The sequence below is a fragment of the Trichomycterus rosablanca genome, chromosome 5 (assembly GCF_030014385.1).
Source record: "Trichomycterus rosablanca isolate fTriRos1 chromosome 5, fTriRos1.hap1, whole genome shotgun sequence".
NCBI lineage: Eukaryota > Metazoa > Chordata > Actinopteri > Siluriformes > Trichomycteridae > Trichomycterus > Trichomycterus rosablanca.
Genome location: NC_085992.1, coordinates 49,646,563 through 49,669,624, shown reverse-complemented (window position 1 = coordinate 49,669,624; position 23,062 = coordinate 49,646,563). Strand labels below are relative to the sequence as shown.

The following is a 23,062-nucleotide window of genomic DNA, read 5'->3' as shown; positions in this document are numbered from 1 at the left end:
TCTGTGCACACTTACACGTCTATTACAGATGAATCGCTGCCGGCTGTGCACATCACTGAACCTCTGGCATGCTGGGTAATGCTCGTTTCAGAGTTATAAATGTGCACGTTAATGCAGTATAGTGGAAATAAGTAAGTGGACACCTGACTATAAGCTTGTTTGCCAGCCTGTTGTAAATGCGTAAGTGTTTATTTGCAGCCCCCCCCTCCCTTTGGGGCTAGATTTTGGACCGTGTCTGTGGTAATCTGTGTCCTTTCGGTCAGACTAACACTTCAGGTCAGGCACAGTAATTAATCAAGGACGCAGAGCCTTTAGTACCCATGAAAGATGATCAGCCTTTCAAATGGTGCTGATATTGCACATAATGTTTATAAACTGCACATTTTAGGCAACTGCTTTAGTTTGTTGTTCTTTGTTATATGCTCTTATTCTTATATTTATATTCTTATATTTTTATATTCTTATAGTTTGCACTACATTACATTCTAATTTTTATTTTATTTACTTGCGCTACATTGACGTGTTTTGTATGATGCTTGTAAATTGCTGCTGTAACACTCAACCTTTCATTCAGCAATCAATAAAGTAATCAACCAACTAACCAGTCAGTCAACCAATAAATTAACCAATCAATTAACCAGTCATTCAACAAATCAACCAACCAATTAAACCAACCAATTAATCAACCAACCAATCAACCAACTAACCAATTAGTCAACCAATTCAATCAACAAATTAGTCAATCAACCAACCAGTCAACCAATAAATTAACCATTCAACAAATCAACCAACCAATTAAACCAACCAATTAACCATTTTATCAATCAAGCCAACCAACCAATTAATAAATCAACCAATTAGTCAAACAACCAATTAACCAACAAATCAACCATTTTACCAGTCAAACCAACCAACCAACCAATTAATCAACCAACCAGTCAATCAACCAACCAATTAGTCAACCAATAAATTAACCATTCAACAAATCAACCAACCAATTAAACCAACAAATTAACCATTTTATCAATTAAGCCAACCAACCAATTAATAAATCAACCAATTAGTCAAACCAATTAACCAACAAATTAACCATTTTACCAATCAAACCAACCAACCAACCAATTAATCAACCAACCAATTAGTCAATCAACCAATTAGTCAATCAACCATTTTATCAACCAGTCAAATCAACCAACCAATCAATCAACCAGCCAATTAAACCAACCAATTAGTCAATCAACTAACCAACTAACCAATCAACCAGTTTATCAATCAACCAAAACTTTCAGATATTATTGTGAGGTGTAAAACTGAATCACAGTCATCTTGACTCGAGGGTCAGAGTTCAGATTAGAGATCTGGATCAGAGTCGGCCACGTCCAAATTACCGAAACTCAAGAAACAGCATTCAACCACACACACACACACACACACACACACACACACACACACACACCAAACGTACCATCAAATCCAGCTGATTTATTGAGCTCCGGCGTCATTTTTATACAGAACGATGGACAGTGGAAAATTCCAGACGTCTCCCTAAACCAGCTAGAACTGGTTAATATAAAAACATCTGAGCCGAGGTGCTGGAGTGAGCATAACAGTCGAGCTAGTGTGTGTGTGTGTGTGTGTGTGTGTGTGTGTGTGTGTGTGTGTGTGTGTGTGTGTGTGTGTGTGTGTGTGTGTGTGTGTAAAGGTACATCACAAAATCATATAAAAAAAACAGCACAGAGCGTTTTCACAGCTTAACAATTACTCAACATCTTTTCACTGAACGATCATACAGTGTTTATTCAGTGCTGGGAAAAAGTATTCGAGACGTCTAGCGTCCTTCATGTCTGTCTGGCATGATCTGGCAGTGATCATACCTGGGTGTGAATAGTGAAACAGTCGGCTGGTTTAGTAGCTAAAGGGGCAAAAACATTTTTGTTTACATTTATTTGTTAATTCGGGCTCGTCAGGGTCAGTTTAACCGTTTTTGGTAGGTTCTTCATTTTTTTTCCATCATTAATCTGCAGGGTAAAAAAAAGAACATTTGTGCACATCAGCAGATTTTCAGGCAGTTTGCTAAAGGCCGCGTCCTGAATTCTGGCTTTCCTGAGGCTTATAATGTAGAGAATGAGCTGAGCGCGGCGCATACAGGCCAGAGCGGTAGAGAGAACAGAGTGGCGACACTCCCATAGGGAACCGTTGGAAAGGGGGCGGGACATATTTTCTGTGCAGCTTCCGGGTTGTGGAGCTCTGTATAGTTCCAAACATCCCATAGAGCCCCATTCATTTTCACTACTTATCAAACATTTTTAGCTGTATGTTGCTTTGTTTTAAAAAAATAATGAATTTGATGTCATTAATATACTTAATACTGTTATTGTTTAGCATTTGCTCAGCACTAAATGTTACATGTTTATCTTAATTAATAGGTATAACCCAATTTAGCTTAGTCAGTTAAGCTTAATGACACACGAGTCTTTTCACCTAAAATGAGTTGATTAATCAAGAGTCTTGTTACAGAAATGATCATAAAACATTAGAACCACAATAAATCATTATACTTTTACTTTCATACTTAAGTACATTTGAAGGTAAATTTAGTTTAGTACTTTAGTGGAGGTAAAGAGTATTTTTACTTTTACTAGTACTTTTACTGGAGTAATATGTTACCTTGGATATCTCTACTTTAACTCAACTACATGGTTTGTTTACCTTGTCCACTCATGTACCTTATTAATCACTCATGAAATAAGAGATGAATGAATGCTTTTTCATGTACCTGCACTATAATGTTTTTGATACGGTAGTGTGTTTATGAATCTAATCATTCAGTGCAGGTAAACCTTATGAATCCAGCACATGACTTAGTGTTTAGCCAAAATGATTATTATTATGAATCCTCAGGAAAGTGAAGGGAGATTAGTTTATACAAAAAACAAAACAAAAAAACTTTAATGTCTATACTGTATATTGTCTCTGCTACTTAATGATATGGCATTATGTAATGTATGCTAATATAATGTACTGTGTGTTAACAAGAACGACCTATTAACAAGTCATTATAAACATCAATCTTCCACTTTATATACCAAATTGACATTAAAGCAGATGCAGTAAATGTAAAGGCAGGTGAAAATACCCAGAAATTGTACAAATGTTTATTATTTAGCGTTTAATATTTAATTCACTGCTGCCGGTCCCATATGAGAACATGTAGCGCCGGGTTTGTTTGGAACTATTGGAGGGTTACATGAACCACGTGACCGCGTAGCGGCGAGATCAAGGAGTGTCGCAACTCTCTCTATCTACGGCTCTGATACAGGCCATTATCAGGAGTCTGGATTATTTTCAATTCCCTTCTTAACGCTCTCATCCTACTAAGCTGTAAACCGAGTCCTTAAATCTACTCCGCATCTACTCTGCTCACATCTCTCCATCCTCCGTCAGCTTCATTGGCTACTAATATTTTCTAGTATCAAATACAAAATAATTCTGCTTACTTCTAAAAGCCCTTCATGGCTTCACTCCTGTCATTACTGTCCCAACCGTTCTTTAAGATCCTCTGATTTTGGCCTTTGGGAGCGACTCTGGAACTCTCGTCCATGCTCTTATCCAGAGCGACTTACAGAAGTGCTTCCATAGTAAACATTTCATTTCTCAAGTTTTAGTAAACAACAGTCAAAGAACACAAATCTGCTGAAACCTGTTCGAACCAAAGTGTTTTTTTGTTTTTTTTTGGGAAATGGAAGAAAAATGTTAGTAAATAAGTACAAGTCAGCTTAAGTGTTTAGTAAAGAGGTGATGAAGGTTTTTAATCGTTTTTTAAAGACAGCAAGAGACTCAGATGTTCGGACGGACAGAGGAAGTTCATTCCACCACTTGGGTGCCAGAACAGAGAAGAACCTTGATGCTCGTCTTCCTTTAGTCCTGGGTGGAGGATCAAGTCGAGTGAGACTAGTGGCTCGGAGGTTGCGTGGTACAGAGCGGGGTTTGATTAGATCTCGAAGGTAGCTTGGGGTCCATTTTTGGCTTTGTAGGCGAGCGTCAGTGTTTTAAACTGAATGTGTGCAGCTACAGGAAGCCAGTGAAGAGAACGCAGCAGTGGGGTGATGTGGCAGCAGTGAGGTGATGATGTGGCAGCAGTGGGGTGATGTGGCAGCAGTTGGGTGATGTGGCAGTGTTTAGGTTGGTTATAAACCAGACGGGCAGCTGCATCTTGAATGAGCTGTAAGGGTTTAATAGTGGACATGGGAGCTCCCGCCAGGACGGAGTTGCAGTAGTCCAACCAATTTGTTAAAATTTTAAACGCGATAAAAAAAAAAGAATTGAGATTAAAATTTTTAATTAAACCTTTTTTATTGCACTGTTTGTGCCACGTAAACGTGCGTCTCTGTGGTAATTTGCGCTGCTTTAACACAGTAACATTGTGTTTATACTGTATAGTGATAGCTCGGCTCTTTCTCCAGTTACAAATGACTCGAGCTGCTGCTGCTGCTACATATTGTGAAGTATCGGGTGTTTTAAATAATCATTTTTGTTTTCAAAAAGCGAGAGAAATCATCACTAGACAAAATTACAGTTATTAATTGACGCTTCAATATCATCTTCGGTCAGAGCCGCATGTGTCTCGTCGGGCGTCTGAGCGCACGGATACGCGTTACAGGCTAAATGAGCTCAGACTCGGTCTGACTTTATTTCAGATGAATTTGGATGTAAAGCTCATGAACTGTACACGGAACACTGGTGTTAAATGGATCACAATGGACTGTATAGATGCTATCGACGTTATACGTGTTGCACAGGGGCGTAACTTCTGAGTGACTTTTAATTCATTCTGATCAGCTATCAGCAGATGCAATTTGTTAAGGGGGCCCAACATTTTTTTGCACTGGGGCCCTTGAGCTCCTAGTTACACCACTGGTGCTGCATCTAGAAATGGTTCATATTATGAGCGCCTGTTTTCAGTGGCAGGATTACGAACAGGTAAAGATCCTCACTTTTACCAGATAATGTGAACAGACTCATTTTAAATAATGCCAAGTTCACACTACACGACTTTCTGATTTGCCGGGTCGCTGTACAGTTCACACTACATGACTGGATCTCTTGTAATCGGGAGTCTTTCAGTGGGTGTATATTTCACACTACACGACTGATCGGCGATAGTGGGTTTCACACTACACCGTCTATCACCGACTGGAATCACAGACGAGCTTCTCTGGCCTCCCTATTTTTTCTTTTTTTTTTTTTTCACAAAAACAAACGTGAGAAGTGACGAGGGGTTTAATGACACCACGTCCAAAAATGCACGTCAACAAGTGGCGAGAGATCAAAGTTTGTGCGCTGATGTGCAGCGTAAAATCAAGGAGGAAAAAATAAATGAATATGAGTGGATTTGGCAACACGAACAGTATGGATTGTTTTGTAGTGAGTTGGAGGTTAATTAATAATTTTGCAATGCAGCGTGGGTATTATGTTTTGTAGAGGACGATCAAATCAGAAATACTGTAAAACGTGTGTGTGCTGATGTATTCTGATATAAACTATATTAATTAAGCCCCTGTCCCACCTGTTTACGCTCCTCTCCTGCGTTTCCCCTCACACCGTATCCTGCGTTCTCATTGGCTGTTCGACATAGCTCTCATTCCCAGTCGCACAACTGAGATCAGATATCTGACGCGCTAGAAAGCTCAATCCAGTCGCCGAGCGCTCGGCGAGCCGGTCGGATCGAGTCGTTGGATAGTTCACACTTAGCGATCGAGAGCCGAGTTTCGATCGCCGAGCGAACGCCGAGTCGCTCCCGAGCCGGCAAATCTAGCGCCGACCGGCCGCCGAGCGAAAATCAGGGCAAAAATCGTGTCGTGTGAACCGGGCATAACTGGCTGAATGATGGGAGCTGTTAATAACTCTATATAGGCATTGGCTGGCTTTCTACACTCTAAAAAATAATGGTAACAATTCGCATGCATTTTGTAATCTCAACTAGAATGTTTTAAGTAAATGCAACAAGCCTCTCGCTGTTAAACTAACTTAACTAAATTAGGTCATATCAACATGAAAATCTTTAAAACCATCACGCAAAAAATTCATCTGAACCTACTTCATTTTAATTTCATTGTTTTGTTCCACAAACCCAAATAAATTAGGTTCCGCTGATATGAATATGCTGAATATTATTGTAATGTCGACACGATAGGAATCAGCTCTTTTACTGAATCATTGGACAGACACTTATTCATACACATATACATTCATACCACAAATGCACATGCTGATCCATTTCTCAGCATATCAACAAAGTTGAATCGGTTTATCTGGACACAAATTTGTTGTAGAGAACAACAAACTCTACAACTAACTTGTGTCCAGATGAACTGACTCAACTTTGTGAATTTGTGTACCCAGATTATCCAGCATGCATCATAAACATGTTCTTGCAATAAAAATGTGCATAACAGTTCAAATTGGGCTTTGTTATTTTTTTGCACGTATAACCTCATTTTAATCCATTATTCCTCGACTGTTTTGGGTCATGGTTTTAATTCGGGATTAGTTAAGGAGGAACCGGTTAACTCTGCATGGCCGATTGGCTAATGTTCGAGATGGGGAATGTATGGCCGAAACAGCCTGGCCATTGGGATTTACCCTCATCATCACGCTCTCAATGTCAGTCCCAAGCCAGGTGGAAATAGGAGGGTTGTGTCCGAGAGCTCCGGTTTCCTCCCACAGTCCAAAGACGTGCAAGTGAGGTGAACTGGAGACACTAAATTGTCCATGACTGTTTGATATTAAACTTGAACTGATGAATGTCCTGTCATGAATGGAACCACAGTGTAAAACACGACGTTAAGATCCTAATAAAATAAGTAAATATTTATATTTTATATTAAATTACAAGGACTTTATGCAGGTATGAAGAAAATGTCATTTATAATGTGGTGAAAGTGCCGGATCAGCAGCTCCTCTCCGTGTGTTCACATTCATCATCAGCAGCAGCAGCAGCAGCAGCAGCAGCAGGTCGAGTTATAACAGGCGGTTCATAACCGTCTGTGTTTCAGTCTGGTGTTGATGTCACTGGAAACTTTGCTCTGGTTTGGAAGCTGCTGTGATATTTTTTTTCATGTCGTAACGTGTTGGTGCAGCTTTTCCACCTCCAGACTGGAAACAAACCGAGGTCGTGATGCACCGTGTTCGGTCTACACCTACACGAGGAACTAACTAAACTGACCTGAAATGAAACTGTTCAGTAGCGGTAAAGGTTCCAGGGTTCCATTCCATAGCGGTGCTTCTTGAACCGGTTCTGTTCAGGTTTCTTTGAACCTTGGTGTTTTGTAGAGAACCGACCCGCGTTTCCACCAGGTTTTGGGAACCGAGCGTCATCGACGGTGGGCGTTACACAGCGAAAGTAAAGCGTAACATGATGGTGGAGCGTGTAGATTATCTGTGGGGATTTGTGCTGCTGTTACAGATGTTTGTTTTAAAGCATGGATCAGCTGTCGGCTTCACTCTCACTCAAAGTTCCATAACAGGAACAAACATCTGTGTGGAACAACCATCAAACCCATCAAACCCAGTCTAACAGCTCCACATGTATCTGTGTTTAACTGGATTTACTTCACGTGTGTTTATGCAGCTCCAGGTTCTGAATCTACAAAAAGCTTCAACTAAATAAAGCATAACGTGTCTGAATGTACTAACAGTACCACACAGGAACACTCAATTACTCTGTTATTACTGCTTATAAGTGTGTCTGTACTGGTTATAAGTGCTCTGTACTGGTTATAAGACCTCTGTACTGGTTATAAGCTCTCTGTACTGGTTATAAGAGTTCTGTACTGGTTATAAGTGATCTGTACTGGTTATAAGCTCTCTGTACAGCTTATAAGTGATCTGTACTGGTTATACGTGATCTGTACTGGTTATAAGCACTCTGTACAGGTTTTAAGTGTCTCTGTACTGGTTATAAGTTATCTTTACTGGTTATAAGCACCCTGTGCAGGTTATAAGTGTCTCTACAAGAGCTCTGTTTAGGTTGTAAGAGCTCTGTACTGGTTATAAGTGTCTCTGTACTGGTTATAAGTGATCTGTACTGGTTATAAGCACTCTCTACAGGTTATAAGTGTCTCTTAATGGTTATAAGTGTCTACTGGTTTTAAGTGATCTGTACTGATTTGTACTGGTTATAAGTGATCTGTACTGGTTATAAGCACTCTACAAGTTATAAGTGTCTCTGTATTGGTTATATGTGCTATGTATTGGTTATAAGTGTCTCTTTACTGGTTATAAGAGCTCTGTACTGGTTATAAGAGCTCTGTACTGGTTATTAACGCTCTGTGGTGCCAAAATTCATCGCTCGTTGTTTTAGTACAAGCCACGTGCAGCGCAAACGCGGTTTTACAGCTTCTCATGTGAAAAGCACCCGGACCTCGACACCGACACGCCCACAGATGACGTCACGGTTCACGCTGAAGAACCAAGCATTCTGTGGTGCCAGATTAGACGCTAGTTCGCTGTTTGTGTCGGTGAAAAAGTGGTAATAGAGAGCTGTATAGCGCACAGAGAGTCATACACTGATCCCTATTATCAGTGTGTGTGTGTGTGTGTGTGTGTTGTAGCGCAATAAGGTTCATCAGCAGAACTGGTGCTGTGATATACTCGGTTCCCGTTTCAGAGAACGGAGGTGCAGTCAGGATTTGGGATCAGCGCTCTCAGGTCTGTTTTTCGACTCTTTGAGCCCCGAGAGCTCCGCAGTGCTGCGCGAGAGATTATCCCCCCCTCGGTCCCCGGGGTCTCGCCCGAATGAAGAGTGGGAAACACGTCGGCATCTGGAAGTGAAAATCGATGGCGGGGGTTCGGAGCTCGGCTAACGTGCGATCCGAAGCCGTAGGAAACGTAGCCGGACGTTTCTCCCACCGCGTGTCCAGATGGTTTCGCCGTTTTAAGAATTCTGTAGCTGTTTTCTTCCTCTCTGGCTCTGTGACCCCGTCAGCGCTCGCTCTCATTCGTCAGGGAGGGGATCGCTGATGATGTGAGTTTAGGGATCTTGATTGATCTGACATGATGGCTATGTTCACCAGGAATGAGGGTCAGTGCCAGTGCGCTCACACGCCTCTATTATTTTGGACGAATTATTCAGCAGTGAATTTGATTCCAGCTTTGTTGCTGTTCTGTTCGGCTCTGCGTATCGGAATGTTCCCAAACCCGTGCCGAGGGTGGAGATGAACCCTACGTTTGAGTGTGTGCATGTTTACCCTGCGATTCCTCGTGTTTCCAGATGGTATCAGCTCCACTTACCATATAGAAGCACTTTGTAGTTCTACAATTACTGACTGTAGTCCATCTGTTTCTCTACATGCTTTGTTAGCCCCTTTCACCCTGTTCTTCAATGGTCAGGACCCCCACAGAGCAGGTATTATTTAGGTGGTGGATCATTCTCAGCACTGCAGTGACACTGACATGGTGGTGGTGTGTTAGTGTGTGTTGTGCCGGTATGAGTGGAGTTTTAAATACCTCACTGTCACGGCTGGACTGAGAATAGTCCACCAACCAAAAACATCCAGCCAGCAGCGCCCCGTGGGCAGCGTCCTGTGACCACTGATGAAGGTCCAGAAGACGACCGACTCGAACAGCAGCAATAGATGAGCGATCGTCTCTGACTTTACATCTACAAGGTGGACCGACTAGGTAGGAGCGTCTAATAGAGTGGACAGTGAGTGGACACGGTATTTAAAAACTCCATCAGCGCTGCTGTGTCTGATCCACTCATACCAGCACGACACACACTAACACACCACCACCATGTCAGTGTCACTGCAGTGCTGAGAATGATCCACCACCTAAATAATACCTGCTCTGTGGAGGTCCTGTGGAGAAACAGATGGACTACAGTCAGTAATTGTAGAACTACAAAGTGCTCCTATATGGTAAGTGGAGCTGATAAAATGGACAGTGAGTGTAGAAACAAGGAGGTGGTTTTAATGTTATGGCTGATCGGTGTATATATTAAACGCAATTTAATTTAGTGAGTTTGTATATCGAACGTAAATCCATCCGCTTTTTTTAATTTACTGATGCAGAACGTTGGGGTCTGGTATCATTTTAGCAGTAGCGAGTACTTATGAGCAGTAATAACTGAGAGAAGTTTGTTGGTTTAGTACATTAAGTCACGTTAAGCGTTTTGGACTCCCTCGATCGTATCAGTTCAGTTTTGTCGTTATCACAGCGATCTCTTCCTTATCTTCTCTCACATTTGCATTTGTTTACATCTGGGATTTTTTTCTTGCTTCTTTAAGAAATACTAAACTTTGTTTTTATATCTATATTAGTTGGTTATGCCAGTAATGGGAAGGATTTTATTTGTTTGTGTTGATTATACGAGGGATCTTCAAAAAGTTTCAGCACTTTTAAAACTATTTATTAAGAATTCCATAAACAAACTCACGTCACTTTTCTACATCGTCACCTTCTGATGCATTTTCCCAGCGTCGTACCAACTTTTTAATGCCGTCAGCCAATAGGTAGATAAATAAATAGGTAGACAGACAGATAGATAGATAGATAAATAGGTAGACAGACAGATAGATAGATAGGTAGACAGACAGACAGATAGATAAATAGGTAGACAGACAGATAGATAGATAGATAGATAGATAGATAGATAGACAGACAGACAGATAGATAAATAGGTAGACAGACAGACACAGATAGATAAATAGGTAGACAGATAGATAGATAAATATGTAGACAGACAGATAGATAGATAAATAGGTAGACAGACAGACACAGACAGATAGATAAATAGGTAGACAGACACATTAATAAATAGGTAAACAGACAGACAGATAGATAAATAAGGTAGACATACAGACAGATAAATAGACAGACAGACAAAGATAAATAGGTAGACAGACAGATAGATAAGTAGGTAGACAGACAGAAACATAGGTAAATAAGGTAGACATACAGACAGATAAATAGACAGACAGACAAAGATAAATAGGTAGACAGACAGACAGATAGATAAATAGGTAGACAGACAGATAGATAAATAGGTAGACAGACAGACAGATAGATAAATAGGTAGACAGACAGACACAGATAGATAAATAGGTAGACAGACAGATAGATAAATAGGTAGACTGACAGACAGATAGATAAATAGGTAGACAGACAGATAGATAAATAGGTAGACAGACAGATAGATAAATAGGTAGACAGACAGACACAGATAGATAAATAGGTAGACAGACAGACACAGATAGATAGATAGGTAGACAGACAGACAGACAGATAGATAAATAGGTAGACAGACAGACACAGATAGATAAATAGGTAGACAGACAGATAGATAAATAGGTAGACAGACAGACACAGATAGATAAATAGGTAGACAGATAGATAAATAAATAGATAGACATAGATAAATAGGTAGACTGACAGAAAGATACACAAATAGACAGACAGACACATAGATAAATAAGCAGACAGAAAGATAAACAGATAGACAGACAGACAGAAGATACTTTATTAATCCTGAAGGAAATGAAGGAACACAATATGAATGATAATATCCAGTCTGGGTCCTGTAAAAAATGTCTCTCCTCCATCAAACCGTCTCAACACTCTCACACGATATTAAAATAGATCAGATCTGTTCGGCTAATTTTAGATCTGTGGTTGCGGTTTTGGGAAAGTTTCAGCAGTTCTTAATGAACGTTCACTCTCGAAAACCTCTCACTCTCGAAAACCTCTCACTCTCGCCTGAAAAATAAAACATGATTTTCTTTTGTGCCGGGCAAAGTGAAAAACCTCCATCTATTGGATTAATATACACCGACTAGGCATAACATTATGAACACTGACAGGTGAAGTGAATAACACTGATTATCTCTTCATCACGGCACCTGTTAGTGGGGTGGGGGTGGGGGGGGGGGGGGGGGGGCGTGAGGATCTGAGCGAGTCTGACGAGGGCCAGATTGTGATGGCTAGACGACTGGGTCAGAGCATCTCCAAAACTGCAGCTCTTGTTGGGTGTGTCCCGGTCTGCAGTGGTCAGTATCTATCAGAAGTGGTCCAAGGAAGGAACAGTGGTAAACCGGCGACAGGGTCATGGGCGGCCAAGACTCGTTGATGCCCTACTGTAGCTCAAACTGCTGAAGAAGTTCATGCTGGTTCTGATAGAAAGGTGTCAGAATACACAGAGCAGCACAGTTTGTTGTGTACGGGGCTGCATAAGGGGGACCAACACAATGATACTGGACTAGTAATCGTGAGATTGCCGGTTCAAGACCCATCATCACCAAGTTGCTACTGTTGGGCCCCTGAGCAAGGCCCTAACCCTCAATTGCTTGACTTGTATTCAGTGATGATAGTAAGTCACTTTATATAAAAGCGTCTGCTTAATGCCGCAGATGTAAATAGTTCGTATAGACGAGGGACGTATTGGACTAAAGAATAGACCAGACATTTTACAAGCATTTTTTTTAAGAGGTGGAAGAATCGATCGGCTATTTATCGGTATCGGCCGATTTTTAATCAAAATATGCGATCAGCGATCGGACGATATTTCTCAAATGTAGCCGATCCCGAGAGCGACAGGCCGATCGCATCCCAAGTGCGCTGCTATCTTTCAGAGGCTACCATCCCACGGAGCGCACAAGTGAAAAGAAATCTGCCTTTAAAGCTCAACACTAAGAACCAGTAAGTCCGTTGGGCAGATGGGACTTTTCCCCATTACAACAGGCCCAGTTGTTTCATTTCAAACGTTCCGTATTTTATACAGCTGCTGTTATTTTTCATCTATAATTAATTCAAGACCCACGACGACTGTCTGATTTCAGTGACGCTATGCAGACATTTGTTTAATTTGCTGTTTTTAGTTTAGAAATAATTCATCGTCTACATTTAATGGTTGCAGTTTTTCATTTTAAAATAACCCAGGGTCTGAGTTTAATGTCTGCAATTTTTACTGCATTTATGTAACATACGGTTTTTCCGTGTTAAAATAATTAATGGTCTAAATGTAATGATTGCAGTATTTTCACTGTATTTGTTTAATTCACTGCTTTTTCGTTGTAATTAAGGGCTACGTTTAATTATTGCAGTATTAACTGTTTAATTTACTGTTTAAAACAATTCGAGTTCGTTTTAAAACAATTCAAGATCTACATTTCTACAGGTCTAGTATGGTCTGTTAAGGTCTAGTAAGGTCTGGTATGGTCTGTTAAGGTCTAGTAGGGTCTGTTAAGGTCTAGTATGGTCTGTTAAGGTCTAGTATGGTCTGGTATGGTCTGTTAAGGTCTAGTAGTGTCTGTTAAGGTCTAGTATGGTCTGTTAAGGTCTAGTAGGGTCTGTTAAGGTCTAGTAAGGTCTAGTAAGGTCTGGTATGGTCTGTTAAGGTCTAGTAGGGTCTGTTAAGGTCTAGTAAGGTCTAGTATGGTCTGTTAAGGTCTAGTAGGGTCTAGTAGGGTCTAGTAAGGTCTAGTATGGTCTGTTAAGGTCTAGTAAGGTTTGGTATGGTCTGTTAAGGTGTAGTAGGGTCTGTTAAGGTCTAGTAGTGTCTGTTAAGGTCTAGTATGGTCTGTTAAGGTCTAGTAAGGTCTAGTATGGTCTGTTAAGGTCTAGTATGGTCTGTTAAGGTCTAGTATGGTCTGTTAAGGTTTAGTAAGGTCTAGTAGGGTCTGGTAAGGTCTAGTAGGGTCTTTTAAGGTCTAGTAGGGTCTGTTAAGGTCTTGTAATGTTTAGTAACGTCTTGTAGGGTCTGTTAAGGTGTAGTAGGGTCTGGTAAGGTCTAGTATGGTTTGTTAAGGTTTAGTAAGGTCTAGTAGGGTCTGTTAAGGTCTAGTAGGGTCTGGTAAGGTCTAGTATGGTTTGTTAAGGTTTAGTAAGGTCTAGTAGGGTCTGGTAAGGTCTAGTATGGTTTGTTAAGGTTTAGTAAGGTCTAGTAGGGTCTGGTAAGGTCTAGTATGGTTTGTTAAGGTTTAGTAAGGTCTAGTAGGGTCTGGTAAGGTCTAGTATGGTTTGTTAAGGTTTAGTAAGGTCTAGTAGGGTCTGGTAAGGTCTAGTAATGTCTAGTTTTTCGTTTAAAATAACCCAGAGTCTGCGTTTAATGACTGCAGTTTTGACTGCATTTATTTAATTTACTTTTTTCGTTTTACATTAATTAATGGTCTAAATATAATCATTGCACTATTGGCTGTATTTGTTTGATTTACTTTGTTTATTTACTGCTAATTTAGTTAAAGATATTATGCTGTTTCACATGAGTTCGTAAAAAATGGTAATAAACCAGTTTAGACCATGTTTCACGTCTTGCTTGCGCTAAAAAGTGCATGTTGTCCTGCCGTGGCATATAGCCCCGCCCTAGATCGGTATCGGCTATCGGCCGATCGCGCTGAAAGGTGATCGGCGATCGGAATCGGCCTCAAAAACGCTGATCGGTCCATCTCCAATTTTTTTTAAAATGTTTTACCACCTTTTTACTTTGGATAGGTCAAAGTGAATCATGCCTGTCCATCAGCTTGAAAAGCTTGATTTAAAGAAACTCCAGTGTCCTGCACAGAGCCCAGACCTCTGCACCACTCAGCAGCTCTGGAATGAACCGGAACATCAACGGAGGCAATATAAATGCTCTTTTGACTGGACCTAATGGGCACAAATTCCCACAAACGCACTTTAAAGTCTTGTGTGAGGCATACTCTGAATAGCGGCTCTTGTTATAGCATTTGTTTTGGCATGGTCAGGTGTCCAGATACTTCTGGACATGTAGCGTAATGTATTTCTTCACTTTGTCGGCTGAATTGGATCTTGTTCTGGTGCCGGCGGCCTGGTCCTGGCTGCAGGGTGCTGCGCTGGGTGTTATGATGATGATAATGAGCTGATGATGGAGCTTCGCCCAGAGTCAATGCGTCAGGAGCAGATGGAGTGTGACGGCGGGATCGGATCCGTTCGTGTAGTAGCAGTTGTTCTAACACTGCTGTAAAAACATGCACAACAATAACACACAGTCTGATAATGGAACATTTCAGACGTAACGGGGGCGGATAATCCCCAAACTAATCCCTCAATACAGATACCGTCAAAACACAGACGGACGTCCGGAGCGATCGGTGAACGGAGGGGTGGACAAAATCCTGGAAACCTTCAACTTTATATCAGTTTTAATGATCTATCAGAGAGAAGGAGCAAAATTCTGCCTTAAATATTGGAACGTTTTTATACAATTCAAGTCCTGAATGGTGGTGCGATGTTAAAAAGTTCAGCTTTTCACCCAGTTTTTGTTGACTTGATTTTATCCTGGTCTTTTTTATAAAACATAAAAGAAATTCATAAAACCAGGATCCTTACACAGCATCGAAGACCGCGCCCACTTTTTTAGTCCCAGCAGACTAGTGGCCAACTTTGTCTGCTGCAGGCACTGTCGATTGTGCCTGCTAGGGGGCGCAGAGCTGACTGGTAGCACAGCTGATTTGAGGGATTTGAACATGGTAACATTGTGTTTCTAATAAAGTGGTCAGTGAGTGTATATTAACGTGGGTCATTTTCACCATCTAGTTTGTTAAAAAGCAAAATATACCACATTTTTTCTGCAGAGACATGAATATTTATTTATTAATATAATAAACTGATATAAAATAATATAAAATAATAATATTATATTTAAGTTAATTAATATATATTAGAATTTAAATATATTGAAATAAAGATTCAGTATATTGAAATGAATTATTATATTAAATAATAATAAAATAATATAATAAATTGATATAAAAATAATATAAAAATGATAATATTATATTCAGATTAATTAATATATATTATTTAAATAATAATAAAATAATATAATAAATTGATATAAAAATAATATAAAAATGATAATATTATATTCAGATTAATTAATATATATTATTTAAATAATAATAAAATAATATAATAAATTGATATAAAATAATAATATTATATTTAAATTAATAATATATATTAGAATTAAAATATATTGAAATATTCAATATATTAAAATTAATTATTGTATTAAATAATAATATAATAAATTGATATAAAAATAATATAAAAATAATAATATTATATTCAGATTAATTAATATATATTATTTAAATAATAATAAAATATAATAAATTGATATAAAATAATAATATTATATTTGAATTATCTAATATATATTGGAATTAAAATATATTGAAATAAAGATTCAATATATTAAAATAAATTATTATATTAAAGTAATATAATAAATGGATATAAAAATAATATTATATTCAGATTAATTAATTGTTTAAATAATAATAAAATAATATAAAATTAAATAAACATAATTATAAAATTAATATAAAAATATTGTATTTAAATTAATTAATATATATTAGAAATAAAATATATTAAAATAAATATTTAATAAATATTTATTTACTTTATTTTTATTCCTCAGAGTATAAATATTTTTTTGGTGATTTTTACTGTTCCTTTTTTTTTGTTTTTACTGCTGCTGCTACTAGCTCTATTGGAGAGATTCCATATAAAATGTCATTGATAGACAGACACTTTATTGATCCTTTGCAGCAAATTTCTTTGTTACAGCAGCTCACATCAGACAACAGCTTCATACATACATTCACGAACAGTATAAAAACAAGCAATAGAAATAAAAATGTACAGTATGATTCTATATACATGTAAACACTTTTTATGGTGCATGCATAGCATACAAAATGTAGGTATTTATTATAAATTATTATGAATTTTTTAAAATTATTATGAGTTGTTGAACAGTCTGATTGCAGTTGTAAGGAAAGATTTCCTGTAGCGTTCAGTCCTGCATTTAGGAGGAATCAGCCCATGACTGAAGGTGCTCTGTCGAAACACCTCCATCGCATGAAGTGGGTGTGAATGATTGGTGATTATTGAGTTAAGCTTTGTGATCATTCTTAACTCTGCTACCTGCTGAACTGAGTCCTGTTCGTACCCCACTATGGGGTTACTTCTTGATAAGTTTGTTTATTCGGTTTGTGTCCGTTGTTCTAGCACTCTCACCCCAGCAAACCACTCCAAAGAAAAGAGTCTCCATGTGTCTAGACCAGTCCAGCTGAACTCCAAGGTACCTGTAGCTGGGTACAAGTTCCACCTCGGTTCCTAGGATAGTAACTGGCTCAGAAGTCTAAAGTCCACCACCATTTCTTTGGTTTTTGAGATGTTGAGTTGTAGGTGGTTGTTGCTACACCAGTCCACAAAGTCCTTGACCGTGCCCCTGCGTTCCTGCTCACATCCTGCCCTAATACAACCCACGACTGCTGAATCATCTGAAAACTTCTGAAGAAAACAGTTGTCGGAGTTATATTGAGAGTCCGATGTATACAGCGTAAACAGGAACGGGGACAGGACGGTTCCTTGTGGGGCCCCCATACTGCTCAAGATTTTTACAGAGACACAGTTTTTAAGTTGCACAAACTGTGGTCTAGAAGATAGAAAGTCCATAGTCAGTGTACTTGTGTACAGTATAGTGACAATAAAGATTCTATTCTAATAATGATCTATTTGAGTAGATTTAGCTCCACGTTATTTCGATAGCTCCGCACGCTCTCTGTCGGATAACGATTTAATGTGTGTGAGGATGAACGTGTGAGTGCAGAACGTGGATTAAATTCCTCTGTGAGACCGTAATGAGCTGCGTTCACTGCTCCGGCCATTAGTTAGCGTTTGGCAGCAGATCTGTTAGCGCAGCGTCGTGCCTCTCTGTGAAGCTAAAACAAGGACCGGAGTGGACGCAGTGTTACTCAGTAATTCAGTAATAATCTCAGAGCTCCGATTCTACTCTAAAACTTCTAATTATGTGCAGATTTTAAGTCAGATTTAATGCTTAACTGATGAATTCCTATTCAGTCAAGCCTTGGTAAATAAAGAGGGTGTCGCCACCATGGCACAGTTTTTATTTTAGATGCCCATCCTGGCGCATTCCTTCCATTTCTATACAGGTTTGGGACCGCAATGAGAGCGCACTGACAACTGCACCTCTTACCGGCTAGGTTGTTTTGGTTATCTCCCTCTCGGGATGTCGGTCATGTCCACACAGACGCCTGACTGGCCGATAGCACCACTGAGATTTGAACCCTGGATCCTCTGATCTCGGCAATAGTTGGCCAGTGCACCTTACTTCTGCGCCACCTGATTTATTTGTTGATACTGGAACTCGGTTGATCTAAACAATGCTTTTGCTTTTACTGTTTGGTCCTTCTAAGCACTGCCACTACTGTTATACTGGGATTTGGGGGTCTAAACCTCTAAATTTATATTAAATTAAACTCCTTTCAGCCTTACTGAACAGCTCTGGAATGAACCGGAACCTCAACATCAGTGCCCAGCCGTACAATGCTGTCATTTATTTGACTCAATGGGCACAAATTCCTACAGACATACTCCAAAGTCTTGTGAGCAGCCTTCTCAGAATGGCGGCTGTTGTTTTAGCTGAAAAGCTCACGCAGAGGTCACTCTGTTTTAATGCTGATTGTTTTTTGAGTAGGATGTCCAAATACTTTTGGCCATAAGGAATTTAAACTAAGAAATACATTTAAACTTAAAACCAAGGCAAGACGCATTAGGATGACGAGTTTAATTTCAAAAGCAGTGGTTAAATACCCCACTAATGTGGTTACCATGATTATAAACACGTCTAACCCTTGACCTTCCTGTTTACTTTGCTGTGATGCTCCATTGCACAACGACAGAGGAAACCTTGGCGTGAAACGCGCTCTTGGTTCATCATCTCTGGCGGCTGTCGGTGTTTCCCGCTCGTCGTGTTCTGTGTGAACTCTGCACAGCTGAGCCTCGTTCCTGCTCTTCAGGAGGAGAGTTCGGTTCTCCTGAGGGTTCCTCTCTGAACATCTGACTCTGACTGGGAGCCTCGAGTCGAGTCTGAATCATCAGCTCCGTGTTTCTGGCGTCCGTGTGTCTTGTTTTCATGAGAGTTTGATGATTTGGCACTTCAGACGTGTTTGTAAATTCTAGCGTTTGTTATGAAGACGGTAAACAAGTCAGTGTTTGTTTACAGCCGGTGTTTCAGTGTGAGGAATCTTCACTGTAGTTTCGCTTTGTGTGTCTTTGATGACGCATTTTTCCAGCGTCGTACCAACTTTTTAATGCCGTCGGCCAGAGATGTTCACAAGTCACAAAATACGAGTCCGAGTCGAGTCACGAGTCAATACAATAAACAGAAAACTTATATTGGAAATGTAGCGTAGAAATAAACAGATAATCTGTAAGTTCAGATAAAAAACAACAACAGATTAGCGAGTGTATTTAGCCGCTTTACTTCGTGCCTTTACTTTCCTAGGTACCAGTTAAAAGCTTAAACTGACGTTTTGTTTTCATTGCAAATCACGGCACAGCGGCCAAAATCCCAAACACAGCAAAAACCATCATAACCGCTGCTTACCTGAGCTTCTGTTCTTCCAGATGCTATTACATTTATAAGCGTGCGTCCCATTAGGAATAGAATCCGTTATTTTGTAAATGTGCTTATAATTAAAGACCTCCAAACTTTTCCCGGTCGTGAAGTAAAACAGGAAGTCGTTAGAAAGCCGATCGAGCGTTTCATTACCACGTCATCTGTGTGAAGCAAACTGAATAAATGCAGATAACAGCATTTCTTACTAACAATTACAATCAGAAGCTCTGATTGGTTCAGAAAGCGGTTCTTACAATCATTAGCGCCGATTCTGTAGGAGCGTTTCATTCACACCAGCTGTTCCAGTGAAGTGCACTATGTAGGGTATTCTACTATTTTAAGTGAGATTCCAATCCAAAGGAGGGAGTACGGAGCGACGCTTCATCACTACGACGGAAGCTGGCTGGAACATTTACACATTGTGTGTTGCGGGTTAAGACGGCCGGAGCGTTATTATTATTAGAGAAAAGAAATGACACGATCAGAATGATGTCGGATCATATATATATATATATATAATTGTCACACGTAACTAATGTTGCTGACTTTTGTTGTCCACGAGTCATTTTTTGCGAGTCACGAGTCGAGTCAGAGTCGAGTCTGAAGTCGCTGTGTGTGCGAGTCCCCATCTCTGCCGTCAGCTAAAAACTTTGTTGGTTGAGCTCGTAGCCACTGATGCAGCGCTGCTTTCACATCATCATCACATGAAAATCTTCTTCCCCTTAAAGCTTCTTTGAGTGACCAAAAAGGTGAAAATCAGATGGAGCTAAATCCGGACTATCGGTCAGTCTCTTAGACATGACCGATTACTTCTCCCGTTTTCCACATCAGAGGGAGTGTGTGTCGGGCAAACATACCCTCCTTGGATGTGATTGGGGTCCCTAGCAGCCCACTGACCCCTTCTTATTCACCCACACGTGTTGAATTGTCACTTGCTGATCTCCACATCTGTACAGTCGCCTCGGGCTACTAACCAGGGACCACAGTGTTAAAGACCCGCCCACTTTTTAGATCGGTCTTAGTGGCCAGTTGTGCCTGCTCGGGGGCACCCAGCTGACCAGTAGTAGACCAGGTAGCGTAAGCGTAACAGTGTTAACAGATGAGAGAGGCTTCCTCAATATGGTGAAAAAAATAAACAACAACAGATGGAGGATGAAGAGAGGGAGACCAAATGTGCACCGGAAGAACCTGCCAAAGAAATGAGGCGTGTGGGCGGTTTAGAACAGAATAAAACACGATATACTGCTCGGTCTGTCGAGCCACGACTGTTACAATAAAGCACTTTCAGACACATTGTAGATGTTCCTCACTAACTCGTGTTTATTGTTGGTTTGGTTTTCAGGATGACTGGATTGGATTCAGTTCCAGCAGAAATCAGGCATCAAGTCATGCAGACAGCAGAGCTCATAACATCGAAACTCTTCCACCAGGTAAACGTTTCATTATACACACACACACACACACACACACACACACAGTATCTTCATCATTACTTGTGTTCTGTTCCAAAAGATTACGGTCACAACCGATCTGAGGAGATTATAACGGGTGATGTTAGATGCCCCGCAATGCGAATCCTGCCAATTACCCATCACCATTAAACCCATACTAACTGAGTGCCCTAAATACCATAGCTGGAACAATGAAAGACATTTTTAACCTTGGAAAAACTGAAAAACTTTTAAACTTCACTACAATAACTAAATTAAGAATACACACAATATATAATAATATCAGAGACTACGTAACGGATAGAAAGCACCCACATAAACCTTTCCTGCCGTAAACTCACGAGAGTAAACACGGCGTTAAAGGATAGATAGATGAGTGTAATTTACTGACTTTACTGAATTGTTCTTTGTTTTGGCTGGCAGCAGAGTACAAACACGAGCCAGTGAAGCAGAATTTAACAGGCAGTGTTAATATTTTTGTCTTTTATTTTTACTTTTATTTTAGTTCTTTGGGTTCTTTTAGCTGGTCTAGATTGTTGGTGTTTTTTAATTGTGAAAAATAGCACCAATCCTTTTATTAACATAACTTTAATCATCAATAAATGTTAGTGCTTCTTCAGGAATTTGGCATTTTATTATTATTATTATCATCATCATCACTATTATTATTGTTACTTTTAATATTATCATCATTATTATTATTTTTATCATTAATATTATTATTATTATTGTTATTACTATTATTATTATTATTTTTAATAATATTATCATTAATATTATTATTATTATTATCATTATATTATTATTATTATTATCATTATATTAATGATGATATTAATAAATTATTATTAACATTGTTATTGTTATTATTATCATTATTATTATTATTATCGTTATTATTATTTTTGATATTATTATTATTTTCTAATATTATTATCATTAATATTATCATTATATTATTATTATATTATTATATTATTATTTTCAATATTATTATTATATTATTATTGTTACTTTTAATATTACCATCATTACTGTTATTATTTTTATCATTATTATCATTAATATTATTATTACTATTAATATTATCATCATTATTGTTTTTATTTTTTTATCATTATTATCTTTATAATTATAAATAATATTTATATCATTATTATTATTATTGTTATTACTATTACTATTATTATTAATATTTTTATTATTATTGTTATTACTATTATTATTATTATCCTGAAATTCTTTCTAACTAAAGCATGTTATCATCAATACTTTTCTTTTTTTTTTTATCTGAGTGTTTGGGGTGGCGTGACAATATCGGGAGTTGCTGTAACGTTAGTAAGGAGACGAGTTCTTATTTAGCCTTTCGTCTCTCAGACACGTCTTACTGGTTCTGTTGAGTTTCTGGCCAGGCTGGTGACTCTGGACAGACTCAAACTCAAAAGCTGAATCTTTACGGCGATGGTGAAGCCTGCTGGACAGTGATGGTGTCTCAGTAGAACCAGCCTGTCAGAATGATAATCTCACTTCACATCTCACTCCTGCTTCTTAAATCAGTGCTGAAGGGCAGAGATTAGATCCCAGTTCTCTGTGGGACGCTGTAACTGGATCGAGGTCATTACAGAACCGAGAACGACTCCGGGCTTCAGTTAGGAGAGCGAACAGAATCCAGTTCCACCGCCTGGTTCTGTATGGTTCAGGCCCTAATTAGCATCGCAGCTCCTTCTTCCAATTAAGCAGCGACACAAACAGCTGCTGCTCCAGCTGCTGAAACCTAAAAACAAGAAACACTGTGATCCTGAACAACCAGCTGCAGGTTTAAAAAAAGCCTCACAACACCACATTTACTGTAACACTGTCAAGTTTCTCTGATGGGTAACACTGTCGCCTCACAGCAAGAAGGTCCTGGGTTCGATTCCCAGGTGGGGCGGTCCGGGTCCTTTCTGTGTGGAGTTGGCATGTTCTCCCCGTGTCTGTGTGTGTGGGTTTCCTCTGGGAGCTTCGGTTTCCTCCCACAGTTCAAAAGACGTTCAGTCAGGTTAAGTGGAGCTACAAAGTTGTCCCTAGGGGTGTGTGTCTCTGTGTGTCTCTCTGTGTCTCTCTGTGTGTGTGTCTCTGTGTGTCTGTGTGTGTGTTTGTCTGTGTGTGTTTGTCTGTGTGT

The 23,062-nt window shown here is 39.3% G+C and overlaps 1 protein-coding gene across 2 annotated transcripts in view; it reads left to right on the top strand.

Annotated features, from left to right (window-relative positions):
• galnt2 (UDP-N-acetyl-alpha-D-galactosamine:polypeptide N-acetylgalactosaminyltransferase 2) overlaps window positions 1-23,062 on the top strand; it is an 85,349-nt gene that overhangs the window by 22,405 nt on the left and 39,882 nt on the right. For both annotated transcript variants that reach the window (XM_062996262.1, XM_062996263.1), the window contains exon 2: window positions 20,793-20,880. In XM_062996262.1, coding sequence (XP_062852332.1) covers window positions 20,793-20,880 — 88 coding nt within the window. The remainder of the gene's footprint in view (window positions 1-20,792; window positions 20,881-23,062) is intronic.